The sequence below is a fragment of the Chelonia mydas genome, chromosome 1, assembly GCF_015237465.2.
Source record: "Chelonia mydas isolate rCheMyd1 chromosome 1, rCheMyd1.pri.v2, whole genome shotgun sequence".
Classification (NCBI taxonomy): Eukaryota; Metazoa; Chordata; order Testudines; family Cheloniidae; genus Chelonia; species Chelonia mydas.
The window spans coordinates 238,916,955-238,930,528 of record NC_057849.1 but is presented as its reverse complement, the minus strand read 5'-3'; the positions used below and the strand labels follow the sequence as shown (position 1 = coordinate 238,930,528).

At 46.0% G+C, this 13,574-nt stretch overlaps 1 protein-coding gene across 5 annotated transcripts in view; it reads right to left on the bottom strand.

The window, feature by feature from the left end:
* The window catches only part of CACNA2D4 (calcium voltage-gated channel auxiliary subunit alpha2delta 4), a 203,355-nt gene that overhangs the window by 151,863 nt on the left and 37,918 nt on the right, over positions 1–13,574 (bottom strand). For all 5 annotated transcript variants that reach the window (XM_037877774.2, XM_043540197.1, XM_043540189.1 and 2 more), the window contains exon 3: positions 1,150–1,266. In XM_037877774.2, the coding sequence (XP_037733702.1) occupies positions 1,150–1,266 (117 nt within the window). The remainder of the gene's footprint in view (positions 1–1,149; positions 1,267–13,574) is intronic.

Genomic DNA, 13,574 nt, shown 5'->3' with positions numbered 1-13,574 from the left:
AGCTAAAATAATCATCTGCATTATCAAATCTCAGGTTTCAGGGCATCAGCTGATCATTTGTTTAGATTAAGATGAAATCCGGCTCAAACGCAGCCACATTTACAACATTGCACAATAAGCTGCAGCTGTGTTACGGGCCTTAATAAGGCAATCCAAGTTTGGATCTGAGTCTAAACTTCATGGAAAGTCCCTAGCTCTCTAATGAGTCAAACCAAAACCCTGGACCTGAACACACCCAAACTTGCCTGTTGATCCAGATCCAAACATTGTGGTTTTGGCCCATCTTTACTTTTTTACACCAAATTGTTTTTAGGGAGCCAGGACTCTGTGACTATGGATCCGCACTTCTAAAATTAGGGTAAATACACTGGCACACACCAGATTCATAGATGTTAAGACTAGAAGGGACCATTATGATCAAGATTCTAGCCTGACTTCCCTACATAACACAGGTCAAAGAACCTCACCCAATCAGAGAGCAACTAATGTGCACAATACACATTCTCAAGCAGCTGCAAGAGTCCAACTCACAGTCCATATTGCTCAGCGACAATAGTCACAGTATGCCACATTGGGCCACCCAGTGTTCAAACAGGCTGCCACTCTTCAATAGTCAGTGTGCGCTGCACAGGGCAGGGGTCTCACCTTCTGGAGAGTTAGCCCTGGATCTGTTGAATGAATGTTCATTTTCTCATACTTATTTTGAAGCTAGCAAGTTACTTCTTTTATTTTTCACCCCTGGCTGAGGTAGAAGCTACTATTCCTCTGCTTGTATGCCACTTTCTTTTTGCTAGTGGCTACATAACAACAGATGGAGTCAAGAGGCACCAGCTGTTGTTTGGATGGGCAATGAACTCCTTGTATAACCTTTATACCTGCATAGCTTAAAAGTTGCAGGGAAATCAGGACCAGATATTTTTAGAGGTATTTAGGATCCTAAAGATGCAGACAGGCACCTAGTGGGATTTTCAAAAGCACGTACGTACCTGAGTCCCATTGATTTCAATGGAAGTTAGGTGCCTAGGTGCTTTGTAACTCCGACTAGGAGCCTATTTACATCATTAGGTGCCTAAATACCTTTAAAAATTTGGCCTTCAGTGTCTCTAGTTTTCTGGTGGGCAGAAGGGGATTTCCCCATAAAGTTTGTACCTCAACAGCTTCTACTTTTCTGCGCAACATGCTCTCCATCTGCTCTGAGAACTTCTTCACCAGCTCCAAGCCATCCACCTCCTTGATCTTCAGAGTGGGCTCCACGTCTTTGTACTTCTGGCCGAAGGAAAGGAGAAAATCCTCATTGAATAAAAGATTCACTAGGAAAGTTGTGAATCAATTACATTAGCTGGGCATTCTAGTTACTGGAGAGAGATGCATCTAAAGCAGAGGTGGGAAAACTACGGCCCGTGGGCCACAGCCGGCCTGTGGGACCGTCCTACCTGGCCCCTGAGCTCCTGGCCGGGGAGGCTCGCCCCCAGCCCCTCCCCCGGTGTCCCCCCTCCCCCACAGCCATGCTGCCATGCGGGCAGCGAGCTCCTTCCACTCTGAGCGGCATGGTAAGGGGGCGGCTGCGGCATGCGCGTGGCGGTGAAAGGGTCCCAGGGGGCAGTCAGGGGACAGGGAGCAGGGGGTGGTTGGATGGGGATGGAGGTTCTGGGGCAGTCAGGGGGTGGGGAACAGGGGGGTTGGATAGGGGGTGGGAGTCTCGGGGGGCCTGTCAGGGAGCAGGGGTGTGGCTAGGGGTCAGGGCAGTCAGGGGACAGGGAGCAGGGGGGTTGGATAGGGGGTGAGATCCCGGGGGGGGCGGTTTGGGGCGGGGGGTCCCAGGATGGGGCAGTCAGGGGACAAATAGCAGCGGGGGGTTGGATGGGTGGGGGCTTCTGAGGGGGACAGTCAGGAGGCGGGAAGTGGGAAGGGGCAAATGGAGTAGGGCGCCAGGCTGTTTGCGGGGCACAGCCTTCCCTACCTGGCCCTCCATACAGTTTGCACCCCGATGTGGCCCTCGGGCCAAAATGTTTGCCCACCCCTGATCTAAAGGGTGGTCCTGATTTTCATCTGGCCTTTTCTATGCCTCCCCTTTCTTCCATACAGTTGGGCCTGTGCAAATAACTGGTGCATAATGCAGTTAATTTAGACCTCTTCGCATAAGTAACTGATTTGCTGGTGCTATCAGGTGCTTGTAGTTGTCTGCATTACCTCAGCTGCACCAGCAAATGATCACCCATGCAAAAATGTGCCTGTGATTATTCACAGCTGCAAGCTGTGCAAAATGGAAGCCAAGTTTTGAAAACATGCCAGTGTGTGTATGTACATCAATGATAACTGTATATGTGCCATGCATACCCGCCACCATGCCACCTCAAGCTGAGCTCTTGTCAACTCTCACAAGCCAAGGAGGATTGGGTCTTATCAGAGCTTATATGGGACTTGGGAGACCTCCAAGACAAACCCAGGGGGTGCAGGGAGTGGTGCTGGTGATTGAGTTCCAGAGTCTGTGCTGAACCAATTCCCTGCCTTGGGGCTAATGAGCACTAGAGCTGGGTATGCCCTCCACTGGCTGGGACAAAGTCCTGACAACTTCATAGTCATTCAAGATTTTCTGACATTTGATCCAAAATAGGGGTTTAACCCCCAGTTGTCTGTCCAAATTCCAAACTGGGCAATTATATTGTGCGTGCCTAAATCGCCCCTGCAGTTTCCATGTTAGATGAGGTAGTCCTTATGTCTTCTCTTTAAAAACAACGAGGAAAGAGGAGCAGACCAGATGGGAGCAGGAAGGGAAACAAACTGCAAAAGGAGACAATGTGATTAACCTCTGTCAAAAAGGACAGAGCCCTTATCCCGCTAGTGGTGATGGGGATGAGACTGTTTTGGTTTAAGCGGGAAAACAAAGTAATAGATTCCCTTAGTCCCTCAGCCTTTCTCTTTGGAGTATGTGCATCCTGCCCTCGCCCCCGGATGTACAGGATTTATAAACAGGCTACATGGAGAAAGTTTTGTGAGAGCCCCTTCTTAAAATATTGGCAGCGCACCAATGCTCTCAGCCTGAGGTTAACTCCCCAGCACGATACAAAATGAGCGGGGGGCAGAAGATTTGGTGGTCCTTTCTAATTAGAAGATGTGGAGAGGAGTCTGGACGTCTTTGGGATAAGCAACCAGGGCTCCTATTGTTAGACAAGCTCACTCATCGTTAGAGAAGGCTGCTGAGCATATGTGGAGTCTGAAACGCCTAGAGGAAGGGACAGGGCTGAGGAGGTAGGACAGAAATAGAATCATGCCCAGCTTGCGGCAGGCACGTGCGGAAGCTGCTAGTTCTGTCTGGCATGATTAACAGAGCAAGGCTTTACTGGATTAAAAACTCCAGCCCTTGCATCCATGCTGCTGCTGCTGGGTAGCCGGACTGGATGGGGGAGGGATGATCCCAAACGTTAGCACAGCAACACCACCAACAGGGGATTTACAGCCCACAGACGGAAGACCCTGGATGATGACGAGACCACCGGACTCATCCCAGCGGCTGCCAGCCTGTCCCATTTAACTGTGTCATAGTTTCATCCACAGAGAAGCTGATCTCTGCCACTCTGGGGGTTTTAATCAGGGCCTCCTCTGTGAGATCAGAGTAATCTCTCCCTGGAATGCAAGACCGCTGGGGAAACTATACTAGCACTTGCATGCATGCTCTGCGCAAAGAAAACACCATCAGCCGTGGATACACTGGGGTGGTGCAGGATGGAGCAGTGATTGTTCCCAACAGCACAGGGCTGAACAGCAGCCTTTTAGCCCTAGCAGGGTAATAACAGCACTTTGCCTCTCCTGTCAGTTATTTTGAACATGCTTCTGCCATATTAGTGATTAGAGGTTAAAAGGATATCAATAACCAGCCACAGTGCACAGTAAGAGCCCAGCCACACACAGTGTGCACAGCTCAACCCTTAGAATTCCCTGGGGTGGGGAGAATATTGCACAACATTAGCAGCTGGCTATTTCAATGAATTCACTGGGGCTGTGCTCATACACCTTTGTGTTCACGTTCCAGGAAATATTCTAGCACATAATTTTACTGGCCAGAATGTTGATGAAAACAGTGAATTTTAATAGGACGCTTAGAAACTATTTGCTGAAAGACTATTCACATCCTTCGAGTAGGAAGCACAAATAATGCCATGCAACCTCAGGTATTATGATCAGTTACCATAGTGATAAGTGCACTATAAATGTCTAGGTAGATTTCTGTGTCCAATCAAAACTAACCAACACAGATCACATTTAGAATCTTGGTTATCAAATATCAACCCAGATTCACTTGCTGAAATTATTCAGCAAGTAATTTTCAATAATAAACAGTCAAAACCAACAACAACAAAAAGCCCCACCACCAGAAGAAAAACCGATAAGTTGCTTGCATACAAGTCACAAACAGAAAAAGAGTCTACTTTCCTTTAAAACAACAACAACTAATTGGGATTCTCCTTAAGCAGAAGTGGGGAAGGCTGAGGACCCAGAGTTCTGTCTCCTTTGCTGTGTCTGTGAAGTGATTTACATTGCCAAATATATGTTCCTGTTCCAACCTCCATGAAATTTAGTCCACTGAAGTACTTAGCATTGCATAACTCACTGACAGTGCCACTACTTAAGTCAGAGAAAGACAGTCCATCCTCACCCAGCAAAATCACTTAACATTCATTATTTAATTTGTCCATTCTGCAATATTTAGCAATCTTCTTACTCAGTCTTATTTCCAGCTGAAGCCAACAGGGGGTTTAGCCACACAGGAAACCAGGAATAGGTTCGAGGAAACATAGTTATTTTGCAATTTTTAATTAACTAAATATAGTAAGCATGAAATCCTGGGCCCATTGGCAGTTTTTCCATTGACTTCAATGGGGCCAGGATTTCACCCTCATTGATCTCTTTTTTCTTAGTAAAAACAATAGTAAGTAATTCAGTTACTTAGGGTCAAATCCTGATCCACATGTCCTCCAGAGCATGGACAACCAAGTTTTCCATCATGTGGCTGGGTTCTGTGATCACTGAAATTCTCAGCAGTGGCCATGTGGCTGTTGTATAACAGAGAGCAGCTGGTAGACTATATAGCCGGCAAACTCGACAAGCCATAGTGAAACAAAGCTGGGATTTTTTATGTCCTTCAAATGTACTTTGTCAGCCTCATGGAGTTTTCTGGGCCTTCTGCTATGCTTTCTCCTCCCATGGATTTTTCAGTGGGGGGGAATGAACTAGCCTTTTTTATCTAATTACTAGAAGTTATCAGGAATTAGAAAGTATTACTTAGTGCACAATGCACACATTTTTTACTACTCTTAAGAAAATAAATGACTAATTTAAAGTAATTTCTCTCTTTGGGTGAAAGCAATTTGTATGAAATTCACCTCTCTGAACACAAAAGGCCTGTGAACCATTTAAGTCCCATTTGAGTCTTCAAAATAGGGCTCACAGAAAAGGAACCACTAACGGTAAAGAAGACGTATGCTTTGCCACTGTATCCACAGCAGAGCCAATGCACTGCAGTGGAGAGTTCAGCAGACCAGAGTAAAGCAATTTTAAAGCATCCTTTAGTGGCTATGTAAAATTTGCCATGACCATGTCCTGGCTGGTTCCTGGCTCACTGCTAGCTGAGGAATGGGGCTCCATGTTGCTTTCTGGTGTCATCATAATTCTAACATAGCCTAAGGATTTACTGGACCTTGTGGGATGGGTGCAGGTTGGAGGTATCCAGTAGGATTGGAAGCAGAGGGTGTGGGTTGCAATAGGAATGCCTTATTAGTTTTCCTCTCTTTAAAACAACAAAAGCAAGAAAAACTGCCAATGAAATTCCATGCAAAATGTTAGTTAATTAGAAGATTTAAGTGTAGAAAAGGCAGGAAATGAAAAATTATGGTGCTAATAGCAACAGGAATTTAGTTACACTGTAAATATATCAAGCTCCTAATGCAAGGCCAAATTCTGATGTCCTTATTGTTATTACTCAGGTTTTTACTATGTCCTTACACAGGCTAAACTCCCATTGACTTCAGTAAGAGTTTTGCCTGAGTGAGGAGTGAGCAAACATTGAGAAAAAATTCCAGGATCTGGCCTCTGCATTATATATCCATTGGGGAAGGGACCTGTCCTTGTATTTGTCTGCAAAGCGCCCCAAATACCTATAATGCTGTATATGTAGCAGCAAGCCAAAATATTTCATGTGTGAAATGTGCCATGTAGCTCAAATACGATAACATTGCTTTGGAAACTCTTGTATTTGAATTTTCTGACTTCTGTGCATTCAAATTCATTGCCTTAACATAACCTGAGTCTGGGTGCACGTGTGTGTGCGTGCGTGCGTTTGCCAAATTACATCAAAGTTCTTTGTAGGTCTGGCCTCTTTGAAAACAAGTTTCACCTACCTCAAGACCGTGAGGTTTGTTCACATTACTGCATTAGGAGGATACCTGATCTTAGCCTCATGAAATTTCTCTCTCTCTCTCTCCACAGCTATAGCGTCAAGCAGATTGAAGTCCTTCAAGCTTATCTGCTTTAAGAAGCTTATTAGTGAAGATGGTGTTTGATCTAGAGTTTCCTAACAGGATAGAGGATGAGGAAAGACCTGGGGAAATGGGCACAGCAGGAAGAGAGGGGAAAACCCCAGGATGAGAGGGAAAAATAAATAGGATTCGAGAGGGAGCAAGGGGGGAGGGGTAATTCTGACTTGTCTGAGCTGCATGTGTATTTCTCTAGTAAAGTCTAAACTGGGTAAGAAATGGACTTGAGGAGATGACTCAGAGAAAGAGAGAGTATGCAGGGCTGTGTTGGATCAGAAATCGAACCCAGGTTCAGGGCTGGCCTTACCATAAGGCGAACTGAGGTGGCCGCCTCAGGTGCCAGACTGTGGGGTGGGGAGGGGGCGTGCCACTAGGACCCAGAGTGTAGAAAATTGTGTCTGCTGCTGGTGCATATGTATTCTCTCTGCTCTAGATGCACAGAGATGGTGGAGTGCTGTGCTGGAGGAAGGAGGGCACAAGAGACATAACAGGCAGGCAGGAGAAAGGGTGAGAGGGAATAACAAAAAGCAGCAAGAGCTGCAGGGAGAGAGAGGAGGAGCAGCCTCTTATGTACTTCTCTACCACCCCCAGGAGCCTGGACTGATTAATACCAACTTCTCAGGGAGCTTCCTGTTTCCTGCTGCTTCCCTGAACCCACTTGAGGAGAACAGGCAGTCAACTGAACTAGTAGGAGCCAGTTAAGCCCTTAAGACGCTGATATCTTCCCTCACTCAGGCCCTGCTACCAGCCCTGCTTATTTGTCTCCTTTAATTGAGTGTTGAGAGCCACTATAGCTGGCACAGAACAGCAGTCATGAGTGAAAGAAGAAAATGCCCCTCTGGGGCAGCATTCAGAAAAAGAAAGCAAGCAAAGGAAGCTTTTCTATCTAAGCAGGAAGGAGCTCTCCTGAGATACATAGACAGAAATGTTCATGGTGAGCTTTACGGCCCCAGTGAGGATGCGAGTGGTGAGGAGATGCCTGATCTTCCAGTTAGTCAGAGTGCAGGTAACCTGGCAGCTACTGCAGAATCCATATCTCCATCTCAAATGGATGTAACCATGCACATTCCTGAAGAAAAGTGTAGATCAGAGAAGAGTGTGGTGGAGGCGCAAGGAACAGCTGCTGCTGAGTTTAGTTCCTGAAGTCTAGATGATCCAGGACTGTGGACCCACTTGAGCAGTAACCTGAGGGACTTCCTTGGACTGCATGGACCACAGCAAGTGAAAAACTTCATGTTCCCCAAAGAGAATGAAAATAGAAGTTTCCATCCAACATGTTACTGGTGTGAAATCCCCAATGGTGACAAAGTGGAGAGGCCATGGCTTATGTACTCAAAACCCCAGAATGCTGCATACTGTTTTTGTTGCAAACTCTTCCAGTCTAATGTTCCAGCCACATTGGGTTCTACAGGAACAAAAGAATGGAAAAATCTGGCTAGAAATCTGGCATCCATGAGAAGGCAGCAAATCACCAGAGAGCATTCCACAGGTGGAAAGAGCTTGAGATGAGACTAAGGTTAAAGGCCATCACAGATGATCAGCATCAAGAGAAGATTGCATCAGAGTCTCTTTACTGGCAAAATGTTCTGAAAAGGCTCATTGCCATTGTGAGAATGCTTGCTACCCAAAACCTAGCACTGCGTAGCACTGCAGATCAGTTGTATGTGCCAAACAATCGAAACTTCCTTACAATTGTGGAGCTGATGGCTGAGTTTGATGCTGCACTCCAGGAACATCTGAGAAGAGTCACCACCCAAGAAATGTACACACAGCACTACCTTGGAAAAACAATTCAAAATGAGATCATTCAGTTACTGGCAACAAAAGTCAAACAGAAGATTGGTTTCAGAGTAACAGCCATGTTAGTCTGTATTCGCAAAAAGAAAAGGAGTACTTGTGGCACCTTAGAGACTAACCAATTTATTTGAGCATAAGCTTTCGTGAGCTACAGCTCACTTCATCGGATGCATACTGTGGAAAGTGTAGAAGATCTTTTTATATACGCACAAAGCATGAAAAAATACCTCCTCCCACCCCACTCTCCTACTGGTAATAGCTTATCTAAAGTGATCACTCTCCGTACAATGTGTATGATAATCAAGTTGGGCCATTTCCAGCACAAATCCAGGTTTTTTCACCCCCCCCTCCCCCCCACACACAAACCCACTCTCCTGCTGGTAATAGCTTATCTAAAGTGACCACTCTCCTTGCAATCTGTATGATAATCAAGGTGGGCCATTTCCAGCACAAATCCAGGGTTTAACAAGAACGTCTGGGGGGGGGGGGGGAGGGAGTAGGAAAAAACAAGGGGAAATAGGTTACCTTGCATAATGACTTAGCCACTCCCAGTCTCTATTCAAGCCTAAGTTAATTGTATCCAATTTGCAAATGAATTCCAATTCAACAGTTTCTCACTGGAGTTTGGATTTGAAGTTTTTTTGTTGTAATATAGTAACTTTCATGTCTGTAATCGCGTGACCAGAGAGATTGAAGTGTTCTCCGACTGGTTTATGAATGTTATAATTCTTGACATCTGATTTGTGTCCATTTATTCTTTTACGTAGAGACTGTCCAGTTTGACCAATGTACATGGCAGTGGGGCATTGCCGGCACATGATGGCATATATCACATTGGTGGATGTGCAGGTGAACGAGCCTCTGATAGTGTGGCTGATGTTATTAGGCCCTGTGATGGTGTCCCCTGAATAGATATGTGGGCACAGTTGGCAACGGGCTTTGTTGCAAGGATAGGTTCCTGGGTTAGTGATTCTGTTGTGTGGTATGTGGTTGCTGGTGAGTATTTGTTTCAGGTTGGGGGGCTGTCTGTAGGCAAGGACTGGCCTGTCTCCCAAGATTTGTGAGAGTGTTGGGTCATCCTTCAGGATAGGTTGTAGATCTTTAATAATGCGTTGGAGGGATTTTAGTTGGGGGCTGAAGGTGACGGCTAGTGGCATTCTGTTATTTTCTTTGTTAGGCCTGTCCTGTAGTAGGTGACTTCTGGGAACTCTTCTGGCTCTATCAATCTGTTTCTCCACTTCCGCAGGTGGGTATTGTAGTTGTAAGAATGCTTGATAGAGATTTTGTAGGTGTTTGTCTCTGTCTGAGGGGTTGGAGCAAATGCGGTTGTATCGCAGAGCTTGGCTGTAGACGATGGATCATGTGGTGTGGTCAGGGTGAAAGCTGGAGGCATGTAGGTAGGAATAGCGGTCAGTAGGTTTCCGGTATAGGGTGGTGTTTATGTGACCATCGTTTATTAGCACTGTAGTGTCCAGGAAGTGGATCTCTTGTGTGGACTGGACCAGGCTGAGGTTGATGGTGGGATGGAAATTGTTGAGATCATGGTGGAATTCCTCAAGGGCTTCTTTTCCATGGGTCCAGATGATGAAGATGTCATCAATATAGCGCAAGTAGAGTAGGGGCGTTAGGGGACGAGAGCTGAGGAAGCGTTGTTCTAAGTCAGCCATAAAAATATTGGCATACTGTGGTGCCATGCGGGTATCCATAGCAGTGCCGCTGATCTGAAGGTATACATTGTCCCCAAATGTAAAATAGTTATGGGTAAGGACAAAGTCACAAAATTCAGCCACCAGGTTAGCCATGACATTATTGGGGATAGTGTTCTTGACGGCTTGTAGTCCATCTTTGCGTGGAATGTTGGTGTAGAGGGCTTCTACATCCATAGTGGCCAGGATGGTGTTATCAGGAAGATCACCGATGGATTGTAGTTTCCTCAGGAAGTTAGTGGTGTCTCGAAGGTAGCTGGGAGTGCTGGTAGCGTAGGGCCTGAGGAGGGAGTCTACATAGCCAGACAATCCTGCTGTCAGGGTGCCAATGCCTGAGATGATGGGGCGCCCAGGATTTCCAGGTTTATGGATCTTGGGTAGTAGATAGATTTCCACTCCATACGGCTAAATGCAGTGCCTTGCATAATGACAGGACCTGGGATATTCTATCAACTGCATGAAAAAACTTGTACAGATACAGACAGACATCATCTTCCTTTCCAAATGTAAACAGATGGACATCGTACCAAAAGGACTGAAGGTAAAAAATCCATTACAATCTACATACCACACAGACTATGCTGACAGCTTGTGCCACATGCTCTCAAAGAAACTGCGGAATCACCTGATCAACATCCTCTACAGCAAACAGGGAAAGATTAAGAATGAGCTCTCAAAAATGGATACTCTCATAATAAACCAACCTTCCACACAAACTTCCTCGTGGCTGGACTTTACTAAAACTAGACAAGCCATTTACAACACACACTTTGCTTCTCTACAAAAGAAAAAGGACACTAAACTTTCTAAACTACTACATGCCACAAGGGGCCACAGCAATGGTTCCCTCAACCCACCCAGCAATATTGTTAACCTATCCAACTGTACTCTCAGCCCAGCAGAAGCAGCTGTCCTATCTCGGGGCCTCTCCTTCTGCCCTCCACCCCCACGAACATGATACAGTTCTGTGGTGACCTAGAATCCTATTTTCGACGTCTCCGACTCAAGGAATATTTCCAACATACCTCTGAACAACATACTAATCCACAGAGACCTCCCTACCAACACTACAAAAAGAAGGGTTCTAGGTGAACTCCTCCTGAAGGTCGAGACAGCAGACTGGACTTCTACATAGAGTGCTTCCGCCGACGTGCACGGGCTGAAATCATGGAAAAGCAGCATCACTTGCCCCATAACCTCAGCCGTGCGGAACACAATGCCATCCACAGCCTCAGAAACAACTCTGACATCATAATCAAAAAGGCTGACAAAGGAGGTGCTGTTGTCATCATGAATAGGTCGGAATATGAACAAGAGGCTACTCGGCAGCTCTCCAACACCACTTTCTACAAGCCATTACCCTCTGATCCCACTGAGAGTTACCAAAAGAAACTACAGCATTTGCTCAAGAAACTCCCTGAAAAAGCACAAGATCAAATCCGCACAGACACACCCCTGGAACCCCGACCTGGGATATTCTATCTACTACCCAAGATCCATAAACCTGGAAATCCTGGGTGCCCCATCATCTCAGGCATTGGCACCCTGACAGCAGGATTGTCTGGCTATGTAGACTCCCTCCTCAGGCCCTACGCTACCAGCACTCCCAGCTACCTTCGAGACACCACTAACTTCCTGAGGAAACTACAATCCATCGGTGATCTTCCTGATAACACCATCCTGGCCACTATGGATGCAGAAGCCCTCTACACCAACATTCCACACAAAGATGGACTACAAGCCGTCAAGAACACTATCCCCGATAATGTCACGGCTAACCTGGTGGCTGAATTTTGTGACTTTGTCCTTACCCATAACTATTTTACATTTGGGGACAATGTATACCTTCAGATCAGCGGCACTGCTATGGGTACCTGCATGGCCCCACAGTATGCCAATATTTTTATGGCTGACTTAGAACAACGCTTCCTCAGCTCTCGTCCCCTAACGCCCCTACTCTACTTGCGCTATATTGATGACATCTTCATCATCTGGACCCATGGAAAAGAAGCCCTTGAGGAATTCCACCATGATCTCAACAATTTCCATCCCACCATCAACCTCAGCCTGGTCCAGTCCACACAAGAGATCCACTTCCTGGACACTACAGTGCTAATAAACGATGGTCACATAAACACCACCCTATACCGGAAACCTACTGACCGCTATTCCTACCTACATGCCTCCAGCTTTCACCCTGACCACACCACACGATCCATCGCCTACAGCCAAGCTCTGCGATACAACCGCATTTGCTCCAACCCCTCAGACAGAGACAAACACCTACAAGACCTCTATCAAGCATTCTTACAACTACAATACCCACCTGCGGAAGTGGAGAAACAGATTGATAGAGCCAGAAGAGTTCCCAGAAGTCACCTACTACAGGACAGGCCTAACAAAGAAAATAACTGAACGCCACTAGCCGTCACCTTCAGCCCCCAACTAAAACCCCTCTAATGCATTATTAAAGATCTACAACCTATCCTGAAGGATGACCCAACACTCTCACAAATCTTGGGAGACAGGCCAGTCCTTGCCTACAGACAGCCCCCCAACCTGAAACAAATACTCACCAGCAACCACATACCACACAACAGAACCACTAACCCAGGAACCTATCCTTGCAACAAAGCCCGTTGCCAACTGTGCCCACATATCTATTCAGGGGACACCATCACAGGGCCTAATAACATCAGCCACACTATCAGAGGCTCGTTCACCTGCACATCCACCAATGTGATATATGCCATCATGTGCCGGCAATGCCCCTCTGCCATGTACATTGGTCAAACTGGACAGTCTCTACGTAAAAGAATAAATGGACACAAATCAGATGTCAAGAATTATAACATTCATAAACCAGTCGGAGAACACTTCAATCTCTCTGGTCACGCGATTACAGACATGAAAGTTACTATATTACAACAAAAAAACTTCAAATCCAGACTCCAGCGAGAAACTGTTGAATTGGAATTCATTTGCAAATTGGATACAATTAACTTAGGCTTGAATAGAGACTGGGAGTGGCTAAGTCATTATGCAAGGTAACCTATTTCCCCTTGTTTTTTCCAACCTCCCCCGCCCCCAGACGTTCTTGTTAAACCCTGGATTTGTGCTGGAAATGGCCCACCTTGATTATCATACAGATTGTAAGGACAGTGGTCACTTTAGATAAGCTATTACCAGCAGGAGAGTGGGTTTGTGGGGGGCGGGGGGTGAAAAAACCTGGATTTGTGCTGGAAATGGCCCAACGTGATTATCATACACATTGTAAGGAGCGTGATCACTTTAGGTAAGCTATTACCAGCAGCAGAGTGGGGTGGGAGGAGGTATTTTTTCATGCTTTGTGCGTATATAAAAAGATCTTCTACACTTTCCACAGTATGTATCCGATGAAGTGAGCTGTAGCTCACGAAAGCTTATGCTCAAATAAATTGGTTAAACAGAAGATTGTGGCAGATCTGAAGTCAGCAAGCTATTACTCTGTTATTCTGGACTGAACACTTGACATCAGCCAATGGAACAAATGACTTTAATG